Source organism: Thalassophryne amazonica, chromosome 17 (assembly GCF_902500255.1).
Source record: "Thalassophryne amazonica chromosome 17, fThaAma1.1, whole genome shotgun sequence".
NCBI lineage: Eukaryota > Metazoa > Chordata > Actinopteri > Batrachoidiformes > Batrachoididae > Thalassophryne > Thalassophryne amazonica.
Window position 1 is genome coordinate 22,750,719 of NC_047119.1, and position 25,002 is coordinate 22,775,720.

Genomic DNA, 25,002 nt, shown 5'->3' on the forward strand with positions numbered 1-25,002 from the left:
TTGGAAACTCCCCCATATGAATTTATTTGCAAGATATAAGTGATTGCTGGTGATGTGGGACATGGTGTTCTTTCTCATCAGGATTGAAACAATGGATGATGGCAAATGTAATTAAATGTTATTCTCATAAGAAAGTAACAGAGTAAGTAATACACAGTATGAAGCAACAATAGCTCTTTGTCACCAGTGTTGCAGAAGTAGACGGTTTGGAGAGGACATACCTCAATCAGTGTCTGCATTCTACCACTTGGCAAATTGTTTTTTTGTTAATCACTGAACATGACGCTATGGTGCACAGCACATCATTCACTCCTGCACTGTCACAGTCTAAGGCACTGATCCTCACCCGTTTATCACAGCATCGATGCTTTTCAATGGCATATTATTTACAATTGCTTAATTTAGAGTAGATTTTCATTTAAATTCCTCTTAAGTAGTGCCGATGCAAAATTATGCATTTCAGAAAATAGATTTTGAAAAACAGTGCGGATGCAAATAGAGAAAAAAAATATATATTTATATATATTACAACCCCTGGCAAAAATTATGGAATCACCGGCCTCGGAGGATGTTCATTCAGTTGTTTAATTTTGTAGAAAAAAAGCAGATCACAGACATGACACAAAACTAAAGTCATTTCAAATGGCAACTATCTGGCTTTAAGAAACACTATAAGAAATCAAGAAAAAAAATTGTGGCAGTCAGTAACGGTTACTTTTTTAGACCAAGCAGAGGGAAAAAATATGGACTCACTCAATTCTGAGGAAAAAATTATGGAATCATGAAAAACAAAAGAACACTCCAACACATCACTAGTATTTTATTGCACCACCTCTGGCTTTTATAACAGCTTGCAGTCTCTGAGGCATGGACTTAATGAGTGACAAACAGTACTCTTCATCAATCTGGCTCCAACTTTCTGATTGCTGTTGCCAGATCAGCTTTGCAGGTTGGAGCCTTGTCATGGACCATTTTCTTCAACTTCCACCAAAGATTTTCAATTGGATTAAGATCCGGACTATTTGCAGGCCATGACATTGACCCTATGTGTCTTTTTGCAAGTAATGTTTTCACAGTTTTTGCTCTATGGCAAGATGCATTATCATCTTGAAAAATGATTTCATCATCCCCAAACATCCTTTCAATTGATGGGATAAGAAAAGTGTCCAAAATATCAACGTAAACCTGATGATGTAATGACAGCCATCTCCCCAGTGCCTTTACCTGACATGCAGCCCCATATCATCAATGACTGTGGAAATTTACATGTTCTCTTCAGGCAGTCATCTTTATAAATCTCATTGGAACGGTACCAAACAAAAGTTCCAGCATCATCACCTTGCCCAATGCAGATTCGAGATTCATCACTGAATATGACTTTCATCCAGTCATCCACAGTCCACGATTGCTTTTCCTTAGCCCATTGTAACCTTGTTTTTTTCTGTTTAGGTGTTAATGATGGCTTTCGTTTAGCTTTTCTGTATGTAAATCCCATTTCCTTTAGGCAGTTTCTTACAGTTCGGTCACAGACGTTGACTCCAGTTTCCTCCCATTCGTTCCTCATTTGTTTTGTTGTGCATTTTCGATTTTTGAGACATACTGCTTTAAGTTTTCTGTCTTGACGCTTTGATGTCTTCCTTGGTCTACCAGTATGTTTGTCTTTAACAACCTTCCCATGTTGTTTGTATTTGGTCCAGAATGTAGACACAGCTGACTGTGAACAACCAACATCTTTTGCAACATTGCATGATGATTTACCCTCTTTTAAGAGTTCGATAATCCTCTCCTTTGTTTCAATTGACATCTCTCGTGTTGGAGCCATGATTCATGTCAGTCCACTTGGTGCAACAGCTCTCCAAGGTGTGATCACTCCTTTTTAGATGCAGACTAATGAGCAGATCTGATTTGATGCAGGTGTTAGTTCTGGGGATGAAAATTTACAGGGTGGTTCCATAATTTATTCCTCAGAATTGAGTGAGTCCATATTTATATATATGTACTTATGAGTTTACCAGACTGACACATTGCTTAATTCCCCCCCAAGCAAATTGCAGATTGAAATGCAGTTTGTCTAAGTTTACTATTTTATTCAAAAATGTTTAGTCAGGTCAGATTTCTGCTCAAACAAATTGCAACTTTAGAAATTAACCAGTCAAAAAAAAAAAAAGAGAAAAAATTATGAGCTATAATCATATATAGCGCAGTACATTGTTTTTGAACACTCATGTGTATGTCAGAGACATAAATCTGATGCAACTGCAAAAGTACTTTTAAAATCGAGTTGTTTTGGGGATGTATATGAATAGAACACAAAAAAATGGGCTGCACTTTATTATAGAGGACTTCCTTGTGTTCACCACACTGGAAGACCTATTCACAACCGTTTAAAAGGCAGTAAACCTCCAGGTTTAAACAGCATCCATCCTCTCAGTCAAATTTATGTTATTTTATGGAACATTTTGATAACATACAATTTATGAAAAAAAATTATATATATATATATATATATAAAGATTGAGAAATTCATGGACCATATTCATGAACTGGACCTCTAACTCAAAGCTACATTCATCCATTGCCTCATGCATTCAATAAAAGCCCTACTCTTTATGGCAGATCACATTTCTAGTAAAAAACAACAAACAAACTGTAAATGTCTTTTTTAAATTTATTGTTACCTAGTGCAATTATAACCCTGTGCTCCCTGTACAGGGCCATTTTAAAGCTACCCAAATACAACACAAAATGAAATGCATCAAATTCAGACAATAACTGGCCCTACCTTTGAAATGGAACACTACTGAAGTATAATCAAAGTGCGGAAACAAGGGAATATATGATCGGTTTTAATTCAGTGTTCCTTTGAGTGATCAATTTTTGCAGTGTAAGGTGCCTTCTCATTAATTACCTATCAACCAATTTCTAACTATTCTTTCCAAACAATTTGTGACTTGGGGGGTCCAGTCGTTCATTAAAACAAATGTCCTGCTCTGATAAGTAAATGTGCTTTGATGCATCAGGGTGTCGTTTTGAATCAATGCATAAAACAATAATTAAAAAGGATGCCTGGAACTGCGTCTCTGTGTGTGTGTTAGGAGACATGAAACTGTCAAAAAGAAAATGACGAGCAAATCCATCCACATTACCACACTTGATCTGTCGCAAAATACAGAAACAGTCATCATCAGAAAGATTATTCTCCCTGCCAATCCACCCCCCACCCTTGCCCCCAAAAAAGTCTACAATCCCAAAATTATAAAATTCATCAAAGTGATGTGGAGGAACTGTTCAGCTATTCTTTTGCAGTCAAATCTTAGCCTTTCTGAATGCAAAAAATAATTAAAAAATAAAAGAAGAAATCTGCAGTATTCAATAATTTACCCCTCCCATTCCCAGGAAAAAAGAAGAAGGAGGAGAAGAAGAAAAGGAGGAGATGGAAGCAGGATCATATCGGCTCGGTGCAATCGCTTCTCTCTTCTCTCCACTGTCACACGTTTTAGTTTGAGCACTTGATGTAGTGACTCTCTCCCATCCACACGCTCCGTAACAAAAGAAGATCAGATGAACACCATGTCAAACACAGTCCCATCGCAGCCCGGCCAGTTCTAACGTGTCAGACTGAGGTCAAATCCCACTTGATGGCAAATAAAGTCCATTTGCGTATTATTGGCTTATTGTGAGGCAACAGTAGCTGCTTTCTCATCCCAGTACTGATTTGTGGCTCAAGTTGTATTTCTATAGTTAGCTGTGTCCACTTGTATGCATGCATGCAAGCTCAGGTTTAGTGCAGCGTTTTCATTTTAGTGCGACATTTCTCTTTATGTCTCTCGCGTCTCCGTCTCTGAGACACTGTTGTAATTTAGCTGTTTGTTTGCTTGTTTGTTTTTTTCACAGTTCAAAAGCATTGTTACATTGATTGGACAGTATTTCCGTGAATGCATCAGTGCAGATGTTAAATGCGAATATCACAAGGTGGTAAATGTGCACATGCACGCTCATGTGTGTGTGCATAAAGATGTGTATCAGAGCAGACAGGCATCACATTGATAATCTAATCCATAACAGGCAAATATGCATTAAAATAAAATACAAGTCCATGTGATGTCAGTTCTCATTTGGACTTGTGTCAGAGATTTTCATCAATTGGTCAAAAAAAAAAATAAAATAATTTACATGCCCCTTTTGCAGAAATATCCACTGTTCTTTGCAATGGCCATACTGCACTTTACTTTTGATTATACAGCATTTATTGCATATTTGTCTTAATATAGCTCCAAGTGATCAAACGCTGCACAATAAGCTATATTTAGGGTGTGTTGGTTCTCTGATCTGTTTCCCCCAAGGTTACATGGGGTAAACTCACATTCAGGCTTCTAATAAAACAGACTTATTTTTACAAAGTCTCACAAAGAACCACACAAAGTGTCCGCAAAGCAGCTTTTTTGTACTGCATTGGAATTATATATTATCACAGCCATTTTCGTCCAGCAGGCTGTGAGAAACTTGCCATACTTTTCATAATACTGAGTAAGATTAAAGCTACAGTGTGTATGATTTAGTGCCATCTAGTGGTGAGGTTGCAGATTGCCTTATGCTGTCACGGTCACAATTTTATTTTCTTTATTTTTGCTTCTTTGGAGACATAGATTCATGCTCTCTTGCCTTCTCTTGTGATCAGCACTATGTATACGATCCTCCACTGCACAAAAACGAGGGTTCTTGCGCTTGTTAGCCCGTACTAGCAACATGTAGACGTGTATAGGGGAGCGGCCACTGATTCCTCTTCGTTTTTCTTCAGTCTTCCTGTCAAATGTGAAAGGTGAGGTAAAGTATGTAATTTTGGTGCTACTGTATTAACATGGCAGCCTCCATGAGGGAGCCTGCTCCCATGTAGATATGACACATCAATGTAATTATACAATAATGCAGTGGTTCCCAAGTTTTTTCTTTGGAGCTCCCCCACTTGTATCACTCCCCAAAAACAATATAGTGATTCATTTCTCTCTTTTTATAACACAATAGGTTTCCTTTCTTTTTTCTTTGGTTCATCCAAAGAAAACTATCTGTTTAATAAGTTTTGATTGTCGAGCAACTGCGTTATTATGACTTTATTTAATAGGTGAACTTTTAATTCTGATAACCTCAGAACAGACAAAACCTCGGGCACCCCCTGTGATCGATCGTTGGCACCCCCTTAAGGGGGGCTCGGCTCCCAAGTTGGGAACCGGGGCACTAATGAACAAATGGTTATGAATGCGATATTCCAAACACACACACACACACACACCCCTTCAACCTCTTAGTCCAATTAAGAGTTGCGGGGGGCTGGAGCCTATCCCAGCAGTCAGAGCGCAAGGCAGGGTACATCCAGGACAGGACGCCAGTCTGTCGCAGGGCCACATACAGACAAACAAACACATTCACACCCGCACGCACACATACGGACAATTTAAAGCTTCCTATCCACCTAACGTGCATGTCTTTTGAATGTGGGAGGAAGCCGGAGCAAACACGGGGAGAAAACGCAAACTTCACAGAGAAACGCCACAAGTTGCAATCGAACCCATGACCTTCTCGCTGTGAGGCAACAGTGCTAACCACTAAGCCACCGTGCTGCCCATGCAATATTCCATTTCTGCTCATAAACATCCCTAAAACCTACACACTGTAGCTTTAACCTCTTAAGCCCTAGAGCCTATTTCACCAAAATCACATACCTGTACATTATGATTTATTTTTCAGCTTGTACAAGGTCAAAAATGCAAAAGTTTGGATCAGCTAAAAGACAGGTCCTGGGAGATGTTGTGGATGCAAAAAAATTGAAAGTAAATAATACTTGGGAGGAGTAAATGAGGTTTTTTCCCAAAAAATGAATTCCGATTTATGTCTTTATTTGCTTGGTGTTTCAGTTGTGGTTAGTTGATATGTGATTGAAGTGGATACGTTTGTAGAGGAGACTTCGCTTGACATTTTGATGTATAATAAGTGTATGTTGGTGTCAGCATTGGTTAGTTATGAGTGTTCAAATGTTCCAAAACAGGGCAAGTCCCCAAATTTGGGGACTCTAGGGTTTAAAAGGTTAAGAAAAGGGTGACAATTTTCTGATTCATCTATCAATGCCATGCCTGTGCCTGCTATCAATGTTCTACTTCGACTATCAGTAAGTACTGGTATGTGCGTACACAAGCACACATGTGCACATGCATGTGTAAAAAAGAATTCCTGTATTATTAAGACCTACGAGCGCAGCTTGTTGTGCTGAATAGTTCCCACTGAGGAAGCACAGAGAAAAAAGAGTGGTTGGAGGATGTGACAGCGTAAGAGAGCAAGCAAACGATGATGCTGTGATAAGCCGATTTCACAAACGTAAGAGGTGGACGCTCACTGCCTGTTCACTCGTACACCTTGTCCAAAGCTTTCCACGTCTTGCTCAGGCGGCGTGTCGCCACAGTTAGCCGCCTCGGCTGCTGTGTTCAAAGATGGCGCCCCCAGTGAGCCGTCTACGCTGTCTAGCCCGGCCTCTTGCTCGTCTTCCTCCTGAGTAACACCGTCACCTTCGGCTTCAGCGTCCGCGCCAGCTGCCCCAGACCCCGGGCTGCTCTCTGTCAGCAGTGGGTGAGTCCTGAGTGGGTCCTTGCGATCTGGATACAACCTTTGCTCTAGGGATTTGAAGTCAGGCTCAAAGGGGAGGGCTACACCTGGTTGAGGAGAACTGAGCGCCAGACCGAGACCCACGGCAGCCCCCACGCCCATTCCAGCGCGGTACACCTCCATACCGTCAGGAAGCATGGACTTGATCTTGGGCAACCACCGCTTTCGGACACGTCTGGCGTTTGTGCACATGTCAGCAGCAATCACATTCATTTCACTTTCCTTGAAGTTAGGGTTGAAATTTTGACAGTAGACTGTAAAAGAGACACGAAAATATTAACTCAAGATCCCCAAATTGTGCTCTGTGAAAATTCCAACCAAATATATAGAACAGTATGGCCAACAAACTTACGTTTGACAGCATTGAGGACCCTGCTGTCCAGGGGTTTTCTACTGGGGTCACTTGTCGAGGAACGGATACCTGTTCCACAGCTATTTGCTAAAGTGTTTCTGCAGGAATATGATCAACACCAGGGGGCAGAGTCAGCAACAACAGGCATGTACAGGACATGAACATAGAAACCACACAATACTCACAGCATTGCACAACATGACCACAGATGGGGTGTGAAAGACAGTTTGTGACACCAGTGATAGTGTTGCATGCATGCACAGAACTCAAACCTTACAACAGTCTCCCGTGGGACAAACAACTCTCTTGTGCTTGGTTTTGCATGTCTATAAACTCACCTATCAAAGAATGTGGCGAGCAGACGACGGAGCAACACTTTGTGTTTGATACCAGCACACAGATGACAATTCATCAGTTGGCCTCGCGTCATGAACACCTGCGTACCTGGCAGTGTATTATAAGAAGAAGAAGAAAAAAAAAACACACAGACACACACAACAGAGAATATGCTCAGAAATTCTCTTCTCTCTAAAGATGGATGTTTTTGTCCCTTGTCTCTTTGACCGAATTATCAGCTCATCTGTGGTTACAATTGAAATTCTTGTTCAAGGAGACTGTAAATGACACAAAACAAAGCTCCTATTGTGGAGACAGAAATCAGGATTTGGAGCTAAGATGAAGTGTCATAACAGCAGCACATTATTCAATTACTTGATTTTATGATCTTCTATCCAACATGACAACCGCTTTCATCTTGTTTATTACTGTTATGCTTATAATATGTACTTATGATGATCTTATATTCTGAGTAAAACATATTCTTCTAATTATGCAGTAAATCATACCTTTAAAAAAAGCACACACCCTTTTACCCTCTGGTTTCTTCCAAATGTGTTAGGATGAAATCACACTCTGCAGTATATCAGTAATGGACAGAGCTGCCAGGCTGGTCTCATATGTCATCAGGTCCATAAGTACAATTTTTGTAATATTGCTTTTGTGTACAAGTCCAAAATGGAGTTGATATTAAACAATCAAGATATTCCTTGTAGCAGTGGCGCAGCACCCTCAGCATGGGCTCCCGTGCAAGATATATTGACAAGCCCTATGTGCATGTTACTAGTTCTTAGGCGTACGTGTGCACGCACATGCACACCCACACTATGAAGTCTATATAGATTTTTACCAACAGTGTGTTGGATTTCACAATCAAGTAAATGACTTGGGTTATTGTATTAGAATTTTTTAAGAGGTCAAGAATCTAGATTTAATACCCCAGCTTTGAGTTGTATGAGTCTGCAGCCAGCATACCTCATCATCGCATCAGACAGCAGGGGAGGAGCTGTCTAATTCATGGCGGTGGCTGAAATGACTACAAAATCATTTTTCTTGCAAAGTCAAGAGTGCACCCCTACATGATAAACCTTAAGGCAGGAAGAGAGGAGAATAAAATGAAGCCTATAGATTGACAAGACAGAAGCTTAGTTTATTTTATTTTAGTATATATAGCGCCAAATCACACAAAGCTGCCTCAAGGCCCTTCACATGAGTAAGGTCTAACCTTACCAACCCCCAGAGGAAGCACACAGGCTACGGTGCTAAGGAAAAACTCCCTTTGATGATTTTGAGGAAGAAACCTCAAGCAGACCAGACTCAGAGGGGTGAGCGACTGCTTTGGCCATTCTACCAAAAGGTTTACAATACAGAACACAACAACAACTGATGAGAGTCCATGTAGGCATCCGGTCCACCATCGGGGGGGTCGGGGAGGGCGGTCATCGAGCTACTCAGTGGATGCGTTCCTGCAGCAGACTGTGTTCCGTGTCAGTTACAGAAATCATCTAATCCAGCACGTGGAAGAGAGATATTCTTTTTTTGTTGTTTTTTTTACACTTTATTTAAAGATCTGACCAAACAGCAGGCACTTTGACACATGCACAAATTTGATCCCCACACTGGCACGCAATCTGGCATGCCGATGAGTAAACTCGTCATAAACGGTTTTAAACTGTGCACAGCTGCGTGCCAGTGCTGAAATGTTTAAATCTTGTGGCGTGCATTCATTTTGTGAACTAGTCATGAACATTACGCAAAATATTCTGAAACACTGTGTGTAACTGAGTGTCAGTGCGTGCAGTGCATCTGAATTTAAAATTGAGATTATGACGAGATGTTAAATCTATAATAAACAGAACTTTACAGATACATTATTTAACTCATACGAAGGAATGAAAAGGCAGCTGTTTTACCAATCCATTAAATAATTACCTTTGAGACAAGATTCCAAATGTGTTCATCACCGCACGATGCGCACGAGACAACCTGCAGCTGTAGATAATTTCTCTATGATTATGGGAGCGACGAGAGATGGTTTCATCAGCAAAGTTCAGAGAGCAAATGCGGCGTCGGCTACGAAATGATTTTTTCTATATAGCGTGGCGTCCAGCGTGACAAAGCAGGGTATCAAGCGGGACAAAGCAGGACACATTGGCACAAGGAATTGCGCAGCAGTGCGGGGATCAAATCTGTGCAAGTGTTGAGGTGCATGAAAACACAGACTTAGCTATTTCCCCAATTGGGAAACTATGACAGAGAGAGGTTTGCTTCAAGGCTATAAGGTAATGACTCAGCTGCGTAATGTGCAAAATGTGCATTTTTATGCACACTGTGCACAGTACACCCCTGTATGTCCCGGGCCCCAGTGCAATGACACGTGCTGCACCGTCTATCCCTCCGCCACTGCCTTGTAGTGGAGACCAGTGATTCCCAAAGTATGGTGAAAATACTGCAGGCCAAGACATCCCTGGTGGCTGTGAAGGTAATGCAGGTGGGCTATGAGATGACATTAATACATTTTTTAAAAAGGCTTTGAATTTCATTTTGTAATAAGTTTAAAATGACCTGCACTATTTGATTATTTTTTAAATTTAATAATAAAACAAAGCCACAGGATTTAAATTACGTCATTCTTCATTTACACCCACACACACACACACACACACAAACAAACACACACACACACAACACACACACACACACACACACACACACCACCCACACCACATTAATCTTTGTGGTGAAAGGTTTGGTTCGGCTCCAGGCAGTTTTCAGATTCAAAGTGGTCCCCAGTGTTCGTTTGGGAATGGTTGCTGCAGCTCTTTATCTTACTTCAAGGGGTTTAATAAAAGATATCACATTAACGTTTCTAGAATTACAGCCATTTGTATGCACAATTCCTCCATCTTCAGATCCATAAGTAAATGGGCAGACTAAATACAGGGATTATTACGAATACAAATCATTACTTCAATAACTACATTTCTTTTGACAAGTTAGGGGATGAATACGTGGACATTTCTAAGTTGCTGAATGATGAATGAAGAGTGGCCAGATGGGTTCAAACTGATAGAAAGGCAACAGTAACTCCAATAACCACTCGTTACAAACTGAGGCATGCTGAAGAGCATCTATGTAGCAGATCGTTGACAGCAGCAGAAGACTACACTGGGTGTGACTACATTCACCAAAAGTAACAAGAAACCGGGGCTACGATGGCCAAAAGCTCAGAAGTTCTCGAGCATGAGTCTCAGCTTCTGCTGCAGCTTTCAGATAATGGAGACAGAATTTGACATAAACAATGTAGAAAGCATGGAACCATCCTGTTATATCAACAATTCAGGCTGGTGGTCGTGATGTTATGACGTCTCAATTGTATGATGCCATACCGCCATACTATAACATCAATATGGACCAAACTCTGAGTAATGATTCCAGGACCTTCTTGACAAGGAGGAGCGCTATGCCGAGGGGTTGGCGCAATGGACTCTGGTGCAGAAGGTCACTAGGAACAATGACTGGAAAACACTGTCCACATGACTCTTCTTAGAGTTGGGCAAGGTGAAGGCAGTGAAGAGAGAGGAAATGGGTACTCTAAAATCTACTGCCCCTATCGTTTACAGGCGAACAGGCGATGGGACGACCTCAACCTACCTACCATCTTGAAGGTAGATCACAAAGAATTAGGGCAGTTAAAGATGTTCTAAAGGCAAATGGGGAGTTCAACCTGATACAAGTAATAAGCACTAACCTCATGAAACTGTGTGTGTGTGCATATATATATACGAGGTCTCTTAGATAATAAACCGACCCTTTTATTTTTTTTTTTTAACTATATGGATTTGAATGACATGCGATCTACACCAATCATGCTTGAACCCTCGTGCGCATGCGTGAGTTTTTTCACGCGTGTCGGTGACGTCATTTCCCTGTGGGCAGGCCTTGAGTGAGATGTGGTCCCGCCCTCTCGGCTGAATTCCTTTGTTTCACCCGCTGCTCGAGACGGCGCGTGTTGCTTTATCAAAATTTTTTCTGGACCTGTGAGGAATATCCGAGTGGACACTATTCGAGAAATTAAGCTGGTTTTCTGTGAAAGTTTAACGGCTGATGAGAGATTATGGGGTGTTTCTGTCGGTGTAAGGACTTCCCACGGAGCGGGACGTCGCGCCAGCGCTCCCAGGCGACGTTGTCTGGCTGTTTCGAGCTGAAATCATCCTAATTTAAGGTTCTGTTGACCCAGGACGTCGTGAGAGAACAGAGAAGATTCAGAAGAGGCCGGCATGAGGAGTTTATGTGGACATTCCACTGTTAAAGGTCATTTTGTAATGAAAGAACGTGGCGCGCAAATTCGCCGAGTCGTTTCCGTGACGACGACGCAAATCTGTGTGCGCCGCGACCAGAAAAACACCTCCGTGTTGAAGACCATTTGTAAAATTCAGGCGGCTTTTGATGGCTTTCAACAAGTGAGTAACTGAGAAATTGTTTAACAGCTTGGGCATGTTCCAACTTGCCCGTTAAGATTTCCAACGGAGGTGTTTTTCCTGCCGCGACCCCCCGCGGTCGGGTCCAGCCCGACATGCGACTCTGCCCGCACGTTCTTTCATTACAAAATGACCGTTAACAATGGAATGTCCGAATAAACTCTCATGCCGACTTCTTCTGAAAGTTCTCTGTTCTCTGACGACTTACTGCGTCAACAGAGCCTGAAATGTGGAAGTTTTCAACTTGAAATGGCGAGACGCTGCCGCCTTGAAGCGCAGATCGCCGTCAGGCGCCGTGGACCGTCCTTAAAGCGACACTACCAGACCAAAATCTCTCATCAGCCGTTAAAATTTTTACAGAAAACCAGCTGAATTTATTGAATGGTGTCCACTCAGTTGTGCCTTACAGTTTTGAAAAAATTTTTATCAAACAAAGCAACAGTCTCTGAGCCATTCCTAAACAATGAAAAAAAAAATCGACGAGCGTGTGGACGACTCCTCACTCAAAGACTGCCCACAGGCGAATGACGTAACCGACAGGCGTGAAAAAAACTCTCGCATGCCCACGAGGGTTCAAGCATGTCTGATGTAATCACACGTGATTCAAATCCATATGGTTTTTGAAAAAATAATAAGGTCGGATACTTTTCTAATAGACCTCGTATATATACACATACATACATACATACATACATACAGGCTCGGACTGATAATATGTGATTTTGGGCATTTGCGCGGTGGGCCGCTGCACGTTTAGATGTGCGTGGGCCGGCCGTCCCATATTTATAGAAATTATGGAAATATACAGTGTTCTCGAACCGCGCGCTGCTGTCAACACGAGGAAAGTCCGTGATCGGTGAAGCTACAGCATTTAATCGGCGCAGCTGCAGAACCACTTCCTGAATTTGTGTCAAAATAAAAGTTCTGTAGTGTTTCATACACGGCGCAGTCTTATTCTAGGTTTCAGTTTTGTTTCTGTTTGATCACACAACGGAGAATTACATCGAGCACAATGATTGACATGACCAACAGCCAATGACAACTGGAGAAGCATACCGGGTGGCCAATCAGATTGCAAGAAGAGCAGGCGGCTGCTCCCGCCCCTATGAATGGACTGGGCTTCTCTCCGCTCTTCTACTGATACAAGGTTGGAATCGTTTCTTTTATCCTAATTAACTGTGCTTTACTTTTGTTAATCTTTAAATGCAACAGCTACGGACTTCAGCTCCTTAATTTGCTGCTGTGTGTTATATTATGGTGCATACTGACTGAATAAAAACAGAAAAGCATTTCAAAAGCAGCTCATTTCATAGTTGCCTGTTTGTTACATAGCTGTGTGAATCATACAGAAAAGAAAAAGAAATTTTAAAAAAATATATTTGAATCCAACTCCGTACAGACAACTTCACCCAGCGAGTTCCATACATAGAGAATGATGTTGCATTAGAAGCAGAGATAAGCACACATTCTCTCTCTCCCTCTCTCTCACACAAACACACACACACTTTGGAGACAAAAAATTTTTTCCCGCTTGTGTGCTGCTTTTGCTTCTGTTTTGTCAGAGCCGGTGCCAGCAAAAAAAAAAAATATTAAGGGGGGCGATGAGTTTATCATCACCCCCCCAAAAAAGTGCGCACCGGAGGAGACGTGCGCTCCTGTAAAGCTCGTGTATTTACGCTGCACCGCTGTAAGAGACTGACTAAGAGTGAAGAGTGATGACTGTATTTTTTTATTATTATTATTTGAACGTATAGACGCTCGATCAAGTGATCTCCTGCATTCCACACAGAGCCGGTGTTCTGTCGAGATGAGGTGCGCCAACTTTCGACACTAAGCTGTTGCCCAATAGGAACGACGCGTCGGGCCAAAACACGGAAGACTCGTGGCAGAAACCACTGATCTGTACAAAACATTAACGTGTGACAGGACTGCTCATTTATAGAGCAGTTTTCTGAAGAAAAATCATTGGAAATGTTTTTTTGTTGTTGTTAACTCAAAATGTCTGATTACTGTTAAAAAAAAAGTTTAGAACACTTGTAATTAAAATAGGTAAATAAATCAATAAATGGTTCTTTAGAAACCTTTCATCTGTATTAAAACCACCTGTTACTTCAGATTAGATAATTTCTTGTTTAACATAAGGAACCTCAGACATTTATTTTTAGACAAATAAAATAACATGGAAACTTGTATATTTTTTGAAGTCTGGTAGATTATTTATATCTTATTTCAACCAGAACAATAAACACTAAATAAATACAAATGTTTATTATAAATGCAAAAGGAAATAATTTAACAATGACTGCAGTGTGATTGTAAAGTAGGATTTCTGTGACATAAACCTCATGATGTTTTATATATATATACATATACATACATATATATACATATACATACATATATACACTCAACAAAATATAAATGCAACAGTTTTGGTTTTTGCTCCCATTTTGTATGAGATGAACTCAAAGATCTAAAACTTTTTCCACATACACAATATCACCATTTCCCTCAAATATTGTTCACAAACCAGTCTAAATCTGTGATAGTGAGCACTTCTCCTTTGCTGAGATAATCCATCCCACCAAGATGCTGATTAGACACCATGATTAGTGCACAGGTGTGCGTTAGACTGTCCACAATAAAAGGCCACTCTGAAAGGTGCAGTTTTGTTTTATTGGGGGGGGATACCAGTCAGTATCTGGTGTGACCACCATTTGCCTCATGCAGTGCAACACATCTCCTTCGCATAGAGTTGATCAGGTTGTCAGTTGTGGCCTGTGGAATGTTGGTCCACTCCTCTTCAATGGCTGTGCGAAGTTGCTGGATATTGGCAGGAACTGGTACATGCTGTCGTATACGCCGGTCCAGAGGATCCCAAACATGCTCAATGGGTGACATGTCCGGTGAGTATGCCGGCCATGCAAGAACTGGGACATTTTCAGCTTCCAAGAATTGTGTACAGATCCTTGCAACATGGGGCCGTGCATTATCCTGCTGCAACATGAGGTGATGTTCTTGGATGTATGGCACAACAATGGGCCTCAGGATCTCGTCACTGTATCTCTGTGCATTCAAAATGCCATCAATAAAATGCACCTGTGTTCTTTGTCCATAACAGACACCTGCCCATACCATAACCCCACCTCCACCATGGGCCACTCGATCCACAACATTGACATCAGAAAACCGCTCACCCACACGACGCCACACACGCTGTCTGCCATCTGCCCTGAACAGTGTGAACCGGGATTCATCCGTGAAGAGAACACCTCTCCAATGTGCCAAACGCCAGCGAATGTGAGCATTTGCCCACTCAAGTCGGTTACGACGACGAATTGGAGTCAGGTCGAGACCCCGATGAGGAAGACGAGCATGCAGATGAGCTTCCCTGGGACTGTTTCTGACAGTTTGTGCAGAAATTCTTTGGTTATGCAAAACGATTGTTTCAGCAGCTGTCCGAGTGGCTGGTCTCAGACGATCTTGGAGGTGAACATGCTGGATGTGGAGGTCCTGGGCTGGTGTGGTTACACGTGGTCTGCGGTTGTGAGGCTGGTTGGATGTACTGCCAAATTCTCTGAAATGCCTTTGGAGACGGCTTATGGTAGAGAAATGAACATTCAATATACGAGCAACAGCTCTGGTTGACATTCCTGCTGTCAGCATGCCAATTGCACGCTCCCTCAAATCTTGCAACATCTGTGGCATTGTGCTGTGTGATAAAACTGCACCTTTCAGAGTGGCCTTTTATTGTGGGCAGTCTAAGGCACACCTGTGCGCTAATCATGGTGACTAATCAGCATCTTGATATGGCACACCTGTGAGGTGGGATGGATTATCTCAGCAAAGGAGAAGTGCTCACTATCACAGATTTAGACTGGTTTGTGAACAATATTTGAGGGAAATGGTGATATTGTGTATGTGGAAAAAGTTTTAGATCTTTGAGTTCATCTCATACAAAATGGGAGCAAAACCAAAAGTGTTGCGTTTATATTTTTGTTGAGTGTATATATATATATATCAATCAATCAATCAATCAATCAATCAACATTTATTTATAAAGCGCTTTACAGCACCGACTGGTGTCCAAAGTGCTTAACATTAAAAACACAAATTTACAAAATAAAACACATATAAAATAAAATTTTAAAACAACACATAAAAAAAAACAACAAAAAAACAAAACATAAAAATAACAGAACATGTCACCTCCCCACTAAGTGTTAAAAGCCAGTTTAAATAAATAAGTCTTTAACTTAGATTTAAAAAGTGCTAGGTCAGGAATAGTACGTAACTCAAGGGGTAGCTCATTCCACAGTCTGGGGCCAGCTACCGCGAAAGCATGATCACCCCAGCGTTTATATCTTGACCTTGGAACATCTAAGTAAAGCTGACCAGACGCCCTTAACGTCCTACTGTAGGTGCGCAAAGTTAAAATTTCAGACAAGTAGGGAGGTGCAAGGCCATAAATAGCTTTAAAAACAAACATTAAAATTTTAAAATCAATTCTAAAACGAACTGGAAGCCAGTGGAGTGAGTATAGGATGGGCGCAATATGCTCACATCTAGAAGTGTTTGTCAAAAGACGAGCAGCATATATATACATATATGTATATATATACGTATACATATACATACATATACATATATATACATGTGTGTGTGTGTATGTATGTGTGTGTGTACACAAACACACAAATCAGTCAAAAACGAAGATGCATAAGAAAATTTAGATCAATCTGTAAGCACTCAAGGCTCAGTGTCCAACTTCCACGCTCAGTGTTTGTTTCCATTATCCTTATCAGCACACTGCCTCACAACTTTTATCTGGTCAGCTCTCCACAAGGGCTGTGAGCTAGAAATTGTTGTTGCGGAAAAAAAAAAAAAACTTAAAAAAAAAAATGCTTTCAGACATCATCCAGAAATAAATTAAACAAGATTTATTGCCTTATGATTTCAAACATATAGCTATACCTACATTTCTGGTATATTTAATGTGCTATTCCTCAAAAGAGTGAAAGGACGCATGTATCCTCCATTACATAAAATATACATACAAGAATGGACAATTGGACAGCGTGACACCCTAGCCTTATAAAAATAAAAGTAATAAAGTAAAAATTCATTCCTTGTGATTCAGTGAAATCAAAATATGTGGTTCTCTGTGGCTTTGACATCAAAATGGAACCACTTTACCCATCACCATCACACAACCCTTTCATGGTTCCAATCTGAGGCCTTGAGTTTGACCCTTCAAGGTCACCCAAGGTCATGTGACCAATATAACAGTGATATATGACTTAATATTAGTGTTTAATAGTAACCGTTGGTGTATCTTTAACCAAGTAATCACAATAGCCATCATAAATCCCAAAATTTCTGACCTTGGCTTTTAACTCAAATTCGTCCTTGTCTGATTATTAATCAAGTAATTTTTACATACGGGTTCAAAACCGATGACCCCACACGTGCTACCGCTGCGTATGGATGTAATAACATAATGATCAAAATCAAAGTGGTCAGCTTTAGACAAGTTAAGGCCCAGTCACACGGCACTTACAGAAGGGCAACAAAGCCCTAATGAAACAAGAAATCTGGACTTTCGTTGACTTCCGTTGGCATCGTTTAACCTTCGCTCAGCTTCGTTCCTGCAGTGGTCACTTTGTCGGGATATTTAAACTGTCGAAAAATTTGAACGAAGGGCAACGGAAACCTCAATTCATCCGTATTTCGTTTTGCTGTCGTTCTTGACGGTTTCTTATCGTTTGCTTAGTTTTTGTAATGTTAGCCTTTAGCTTGACTTCGTTCAACCAGCTGAATGTTTTCACACAGTACAAAAGCCGGTTTTTGAGCGCTTTTGTGGTGGAGCTGCAGCTCTGTCCCTGCGCAGAGTCCTGGAACGCAGAGATGCAGACACACACTGCTCCAGCTGTAGCTCCGGGCGCGTTCCGTTTAAAGTGTCGAGATCGTTAGCTTTGGTTTCGTTTCGTTCCTCTTTCGTCGCTTTTGCACTCGATTCACAGGCTATTTGGTGATAAAGCTCATTCGTCCACCTTTTCTCAATAAATTGTGAATTTTTTAAAACTTTTTTCCCTTTGTTCAGGAATCGTTGTGTGCCGTGTGACTGGGCCATTAGGTTATGAACACAAGAACATTTCAATGTCACAGAGTACACATTTCATTAAAATCCATGAGAAATTAAAGACTACAAATAAAGCAAAAGACCAAGGGAGTGTGCACTTTTTATAGCTACTGTGTGAATGTCTGTGTTAGAATAGGAATGTGTGGGCACATGAACGTGGGCCTGCACGTCTTCAAACATCTGTCTGTGCGTGTGTGCTTACCAGCCACCAGTTCCAGCTTCTCCCCAGGGTCTCCCTCTGTGTACAGCTTTGGGTGGCAGCGGTACCCTATCTGGCTGATGAGGCTTGCAGGCAGTGCCACCAGGTCCCTGCGGATGAGCACACAGTTGCGGTTCTCCAAGGTCAAGGGCACTGCTGCCATCTCTGGCTTGTCCTGGCCTGATGAAAGTAAGCAGGAGTGTAAAAGTGTTTTAAATGATTGGTGAAGCCAAGAGGTTTTATTTTTCACAGGGGAAGAAAGGCTCCATCCACTGATCTCAGTATCATTTCAAGTTATACAAATCCAGACCTTTGTGTATCCTATTAAAACAGTTTGAAAAATATGTATAAATCAAAGCATATTTGTGTACTCTTGTGCATTTTTAGAGTGTTGTAGATGTAACCTATGTAAACTGTGATGCTGCACAAGTAACTCTGGAGTAGAACATGTCTAAAACTTGTTAGTTTTCTTCAACTATCCTCTAAAATGGTGTGCACGGACAGCCTGTGCACTGACTTGCACATCAAACATGCAGACTTGGAAAAATTAGTCCATTAATTGGCATGCACACGCTCTGTACTGAAAAGTGTCAATTAATGCATGAGTGCACGCATACACACACACACACACACACACACACACACGAAAGATATTCTCAAATGTCTCACAATGTCACCCTGGGGTGTTCTGACTGATTGCAGATCGAGTGGATTTCATAAATATCTGAAACTGGAGAATTTGACTGACCCACGTGACACCTTCGAGCTGCAGGATGCTCGGGATGGTGGAACATGCGTGCATGTACATGTGTGAGCGCCTGCAAATTCCAACACAAGATGCTTCGAATTACAGGAGGTAATGGGGTGGGGGTGGGGGAGCAGGTAATCCCACTATTTAAGATTTGGTCCCCTCCTAAAATGGTCAAAACAACAATTTTGGGGGGGGTGGTAGTCAACACATGTTCTGCCATTCTAATCTGTAATTGTAAATGTTACAATATGTCTGGAAGAATCTTCACCAGTCCATTTCTTAACTTTATTTGAACCTATTGTCTGCCTGTCTCACTCTCATCATCCCAAAGGTTCATTTAAGTCTCTGGTCCTTTGTGTGCCACAAACCAAAGTACACTGCAGTAGCTTAATTCTGCACTTTGTTATCAGCCATAAAGCAATGTGTTGCAAACTCTGGGCAAAAACTGGGCAAAGCAGCTGTTATAAAGTGTTCACAAGGATCGCCCACTGTAACTCTGTCAAGCTATCTTTACTCTTAGCGAACCCCCATGTACACTGAAAGCATAACTTCCTGCACTTTCAAGATGTTCAGGATACATGATTTATGAAAAGATTACATAATGTACTGGGAATTAAATCAGTATGCATGAGTTTTATGCACGATATTGAACAAGTCTGAACACAAAGCAGCTACAGTGTGCACCAAAGACATTTATGGTGATATATCCCTGCAACTCGTGTAGTACTATATTCTTAAATCTGATACACTTTGTCTCCTGTACGAGCTGAGAAACATTTTTCTTTGAAACGGTGTAGTTCTCGAAGTAAACGCTGTACTACTAGATAGAAATATTTTAACCTCAAGAGTGTTTTTGCCTAAAAATGTGCCTGAACAATGTTTTAAATTGTTTGTCCATTTAAAAGTACACACCAAAGCAAGCTGTTGGCGTATTCAGCCCATCACCCTTATAGATGGTGTTTCTTCGCCTAACTGATGCATTGCTTGGATGTTACATAATAGAAGGATCAATATGATACTCACTCCCGTAGGGGTTTGCAGCACGTCCGTACAGCTGACTGTAGGCGTCCTCTGTGATACCATCATAAGGCTCTTCCTCAAACTCCTCATCGTCATTCTGGTAAGACGTGGGACTGTCAGTGGTGGGCAGACTAGATGCTCCAGGGCTGGACCGCTCCACTCCTGTTCCGGCTCCGCCGGCTCCTGGAAAATGGTAAGGAGGTAGACCGGGGATGGGTGTCCCTCCAGCCATTGTGTAGAAAAGTGAGCCTGCCCTCGTCAGGCGAGTAGTCAGCTCCGTCGATGTCATTTTGCTTTGCGTCGAAGGTACAGTCAGAGGTGTTGGATCAGCCCCCTCCAGTTTAATCTTCCGTGGTGGCAAGATTAATGATGGAGACCAGCCCGGCGTTCCTAAAAGGGTAGCCACCGCTAGGCCATTACCGTTATTACAAGGACTCTGCGGCTCGGATCCCGTTTCTTCTAAGGATCCCGCTGTTTGTGAGTCACAGTGAGGCGAGTTTGCCTTAAACATTAGGTCCATGCCTCGTTCCACTATATGCTGAATCTGGAGGTAGCCAGCTGTGTACATGACCACCAGCTGTTCACTAGCTGCCATTGTTAGCTTCCCTGTGTAGCAGAAAGTGAGGATCTGCTCAAAACAAGCAGGCGTGACTGAGGAGGGCAACTCGAATTGGGTCTTTGTGGAGCTGCTGAAGAGGTCACGAAAGTAAAGGCTGCTAGCAGCCAAGACCGCCCGGTGGGCTTTGAAAGCTTGACCTGGTTGATTAGAAATAACATAAGACACAGGACGGCGTGAATAATTGAAGTGTTAGTATCAGCTTCAAACAGTGTATCAGACAAAAATATTTCAAGGGAATCTTTCATATGATGATTCAAGCACCAAATCCGGTGAAAAAAAAATATTCCTGAGACATTATTCTTTTGAAAATGCACCCTGACCACTCAAATTTTCAAAATGTAACCATTTTGAAAATTTGTCTTGCATGCTTGGAATAGAAATTGTTATTTCTGTGATAAATATGCGTAGACTCCCCAATACTAACAAGCCTAGAATCAAATAATCCCTTTTTGACCATGTAGAATCCAAATTCAGAACTCGAAGTCATTCCAGAACTCAAGCAGCATTACTTCAGCATGCCAACCAATATGTAGACTTGGATTCAATTCCCAGCCACATAACCCGTCTGTGTTATTGGATAAAACACTATATCTGCATAAGTTGCAAATGGTTACCAGCCTTGGCTGCAGAGGTAAACTATAATGGACTGGTGTCCCATTCAAGGGGAGTCGCAAACTCACACCTGCTTCATGCCGTGATGTCTGGGGATAAGCACCAGCCTGAAGGGCCTCAGGACCTGTACAGGACTTATTTATTAAAAAATAAATAAATAAAACTACTTTTGCACCTCAAGATCTTGGTCCACATGGTGAGACTCTGTGGAATTCAATATACCACAATAGTGGCCATTTTTAAAATGGCTGTCATCTTGAAATTCAAATTAAATGGGTCACAGGGCTTTTCAAGAGTAATTCCAGAGAGTATTTTTTTAAATACCAAGTTTAGTGGCTTTGTTTCAGTATTTGAATGATACTTCAGTACCTGGTGCACAAAAACAACCTTATTGAATTAAATGCTAATTTTTTTTGGATCTCTTATGAACCAACCTTTGACAAGGATCGATACATCGCAGTAGTGTCCCAGCAGGCGCTGCTCGTTGAGGGAACCGAGAACTGTGGCTCCAAAGTTTCGGGATCTCCACGTGCAGCAGCTGGGACATTTTGGACCGCGGTGGGAATGTGAGCTTTAGATGTTTACTGCAGTCACCCCCAATGACAGAGGCATCTGGAAAAGAAGAAAATATACGGGGAACAGGGTGAAGACGAAAGATGAAGTGATACAGATAAAGTAAGAAAGATGAAAAGAGATGCCAGAGGGAGGGAAGGAAAATTGGGAAAAATTTAAAAGACGCAAAAAGTAAGAATTAAAATAGGGTTGAGATGAGAGAAAAGAATGAGAAGTGCAAAAGAAGACATATCGGTGCAACAGAACAGATGCAGGAGAGTGAAAGGAGTCAGTTAAAAAACATGCAAATGTGAAATAACTTCAAGCTATATTGTTTCAGATAACAAATCCAAGAAGAATGAGATTATTCCTTAACTTTAGTACAGTTATGCCAGACTTTTATGTTGTCATAAATTTAAAAAATAAGAAACAAACCATGGAACAAGGGTTAACAGATCTGTCATATACTTTTTTAAATTAAGGACTGTCTTCTATGTATTTTTTAATATATATTTAGCCCTTAAAATCGAGTTAGGATTTCAACTTAAATAGATAATCAGTAAATATGGTCCTTTGTGTTCCAATTACTACATAACGCTGCTCTCCATTACTTATTAAAAAAAAAAAAAAAAGGGGGGGGGGGGGGGAACCAACCTGAAGCAAATCTAAAACATAACTCCAACTTCAAAACCACACATACCATATATCAATAAAGAAGGACCTGCACCTACTTTCCATCATGCATGTGATGATAGGAATATTCCTTGCAACAAGCCCAGATATGTTCAGGCTGTAGTCATTTTTTTTTTTTTTTACTGATATCATGCATCAAAATTAACCACATTGTAACCAGTCTATTTCATTATATGCCCTTTTAAGGTGGAGACTTACAAGATGACTGCATCTATTATTTCTGAGTTACAATGTCGACAAAGCGGAGGGAATCATTTATCTTTCACTACGTGCATTTTACAGGGTACATAGGAAAATTAAAAGGGGACGGGAAAAAAAACTACATGTGGTGAAATGGAAGGCACACTTTAAAGTGTACAATAGAAAAACAGTTTTCAAATCTACCTTTTGCACATAATTAGGTTTGGAGTTTCATGTCCATCCCAGACATCCCATAATTCTACAACTGTGCATCCAGGTTTAAGGCTCAATCAACCCGTTATAGTTTAGTCTTACTACGAGACACAACCAGTGAGCTTGCTTTCACATTATATGACACATCTTCCCATCTCTGAACTGTGAGGAAAGGGCGGCTCCTCCCATCCTCCAATCTCTGAAGGTAGGCGGGGCATGTCAAAGCATCAGCTCCTTTCCATTTAAAGTGATGGATCATTTCTTAGACACCTAAAAATAAAGTTAACTTGTCATCTTTTCGGACACAAAGTTTAACATCTGTTTTTTGCACACATCTGGTGACCTACGTATATTACCTTGCTGAAAGTATGCACAATATGAACCCTTCCATTTGCAGACATTTATTATTATTTTTTAGCAATTAAAAGAACCATTTCTGCACGTGCTACATATTAGAAATTCTGCACAATCTTTCCATGTGCATACCTTTGTCAGCATTTGCCCCTCTTTCGAAACGACCTAATTCCATAAACAAAACTTGACTCCTTCTTTGTATCAGCCACAAGGCATATTTGTGCGCATGTTCCTTTCCTCAACCTTGTGTCATTGTTTTTTTTTTTCACTCCCCACCTCCAGCACCCAACAACCCACATACATATACGCACTAGTTTCATTATTGGGCAATGCTGCAGAACAGTTTCCAGGAATACAAACTGAAAAAAAAAAAAAATGTCACCGCCTCTCTCTCGCTCTCTCTCCCCTTTCATGCACTCCATACAGACAGGCGTGCATGCAGGCATGCTTACATAAAAGTGTGCGCGTGTACCCACACACAGTAAACGGCAGCATAGGGAAATGATTGTTTTCTCTGGCACCATTGAGCTCACTCACTCACTCACTCACTCACCTGGAGAAACCGGCAGACAACTTTCCTCACTTTACAGTCTCGCTCTCTCTTTTTTCACGCAAGCACACGCGTAAAGGTCAGCGTTACCCACAGACGGTCCTGACCTGTGTGAGCCAGTCTTCTGCTTAAGACACAGCATGGAGCCCTGACGCAGACAAACACCAGAAGGAGCAGTTAGATGGAAGGAGATCACTCTGTTGGACTCCGTCTGCTCGGCTCACTCTTTCACTTAAGTGTTTCCAAAAAGAAAAAGAAAAAAAGATCCCTCTCGCCTCTCAGTTTATCATATCTCTCTCTCTATCCTCCAAGCCACATTCTCTTGACTGTCTGCGGAGCTCCGTCTGAAAGCCTCCCTGTCATTATCTCTCTCCTTCTGTTTCTGTGCTCCTCTCCCCCTCTATTCTCTAGGGGTGAATTCAACAAGTGCCGCTGTAGAGAGAGAGAGAGAGAGAAAGAGCAGAGCAAATCAATGATGAAAGGAGTGGGAGACTCAGGTGGTGTGTGTGTTGTTTGCGCAGCGCGCATGTCTGATCAATTGCAGTATCTATACGTCGCAGGGTAGTGGGAGGGAGCTAGAAAAACAGGCTACCAGTTACAGACGGATACAGAGCTGGGCCGAGCCGGAGAGAAGCAAAGGAGGGAGGGAAGGGAGAGAGAGCTGAGACAGAGAGAAAGTCATCTGAGGACACTACGGGCAGAGAAAGACAATTAGGTTGAAGCAACTTCTCCCGCTCGCTCCCGGACAGACGCGCCACCTATATGGCGAGACGGATGACAAAAGAGAAGCAAAGGATGGCTTCTGGAGGTTGTGGTCGCCGTCAGTTCATTAGACGTCGAGGAGCGAAACTTCTGAAATTCCAGTTTGACACAAGTCTATAGAGAATGCGTCACGTCTTCGGCAAACTGGAACCTCGAATGAACTCCACAGAACAATAATCTAATCTAAACCGCTGCAGAATGAAGCGGTTAGTGCAGCCGCAACCCAAAGCAGCAGGTCTTGAGACTTGGTTTGAGACCCCCCCCCCCCCCAGCTGCTCTCGTGTCAGGAAGGTCGTCTGCTGTGGGGACCCCGGGGGGGGGGAGCAGGAGCATCATTCCTCATTACCGTGCAGTCTTTTGAAAGATGAGGTTTGAGTTTGGAGAAAGTGATTGTGTGTGTGTGTGTGTCGTCTCTGAATCATGTGAGCACCCGCTCTGCCAAAACACTACACATAGCTGGAGAGAAGTGCTGCCTTACAGCGGACGTGTGTGTGTGTGTGTGTTTCTACACAAAGTGATAAGCAGTAAGGCCTCT

The 25,002-nt window shown here is 41.7% G+C and overlaps 1 protein-coding gene across 1 annotated transcript; it reads right to left on the bottom strand.

Moving 5' to 3' along the window:
* Positions 1–6,007: 6,007 nt before the first annotated feature.
* Positions 6,008–21,774, bottom strand: LOC117529440 (nucleus accumbens-associated protein 2). Its single transcript, XM_034192227.1, is given in 7 exon segments — positions 6,008–6,905; positions 7,004–7,101; positions 7,342–7,447; positions 18,165–18,341; positions 19,936–20,688; positions 21,598–21,679; positions 21,681–21,774. Coding segments are annotated over 7 exon segments (1,770 nt in total). The 5' UTR covers positions 21,711–21,774; the 3' UTR covers positions 6,008–6,381.
* Between the last annotated feature and the right edge of the window lie 3,228 nt (positions 21,775–25,002).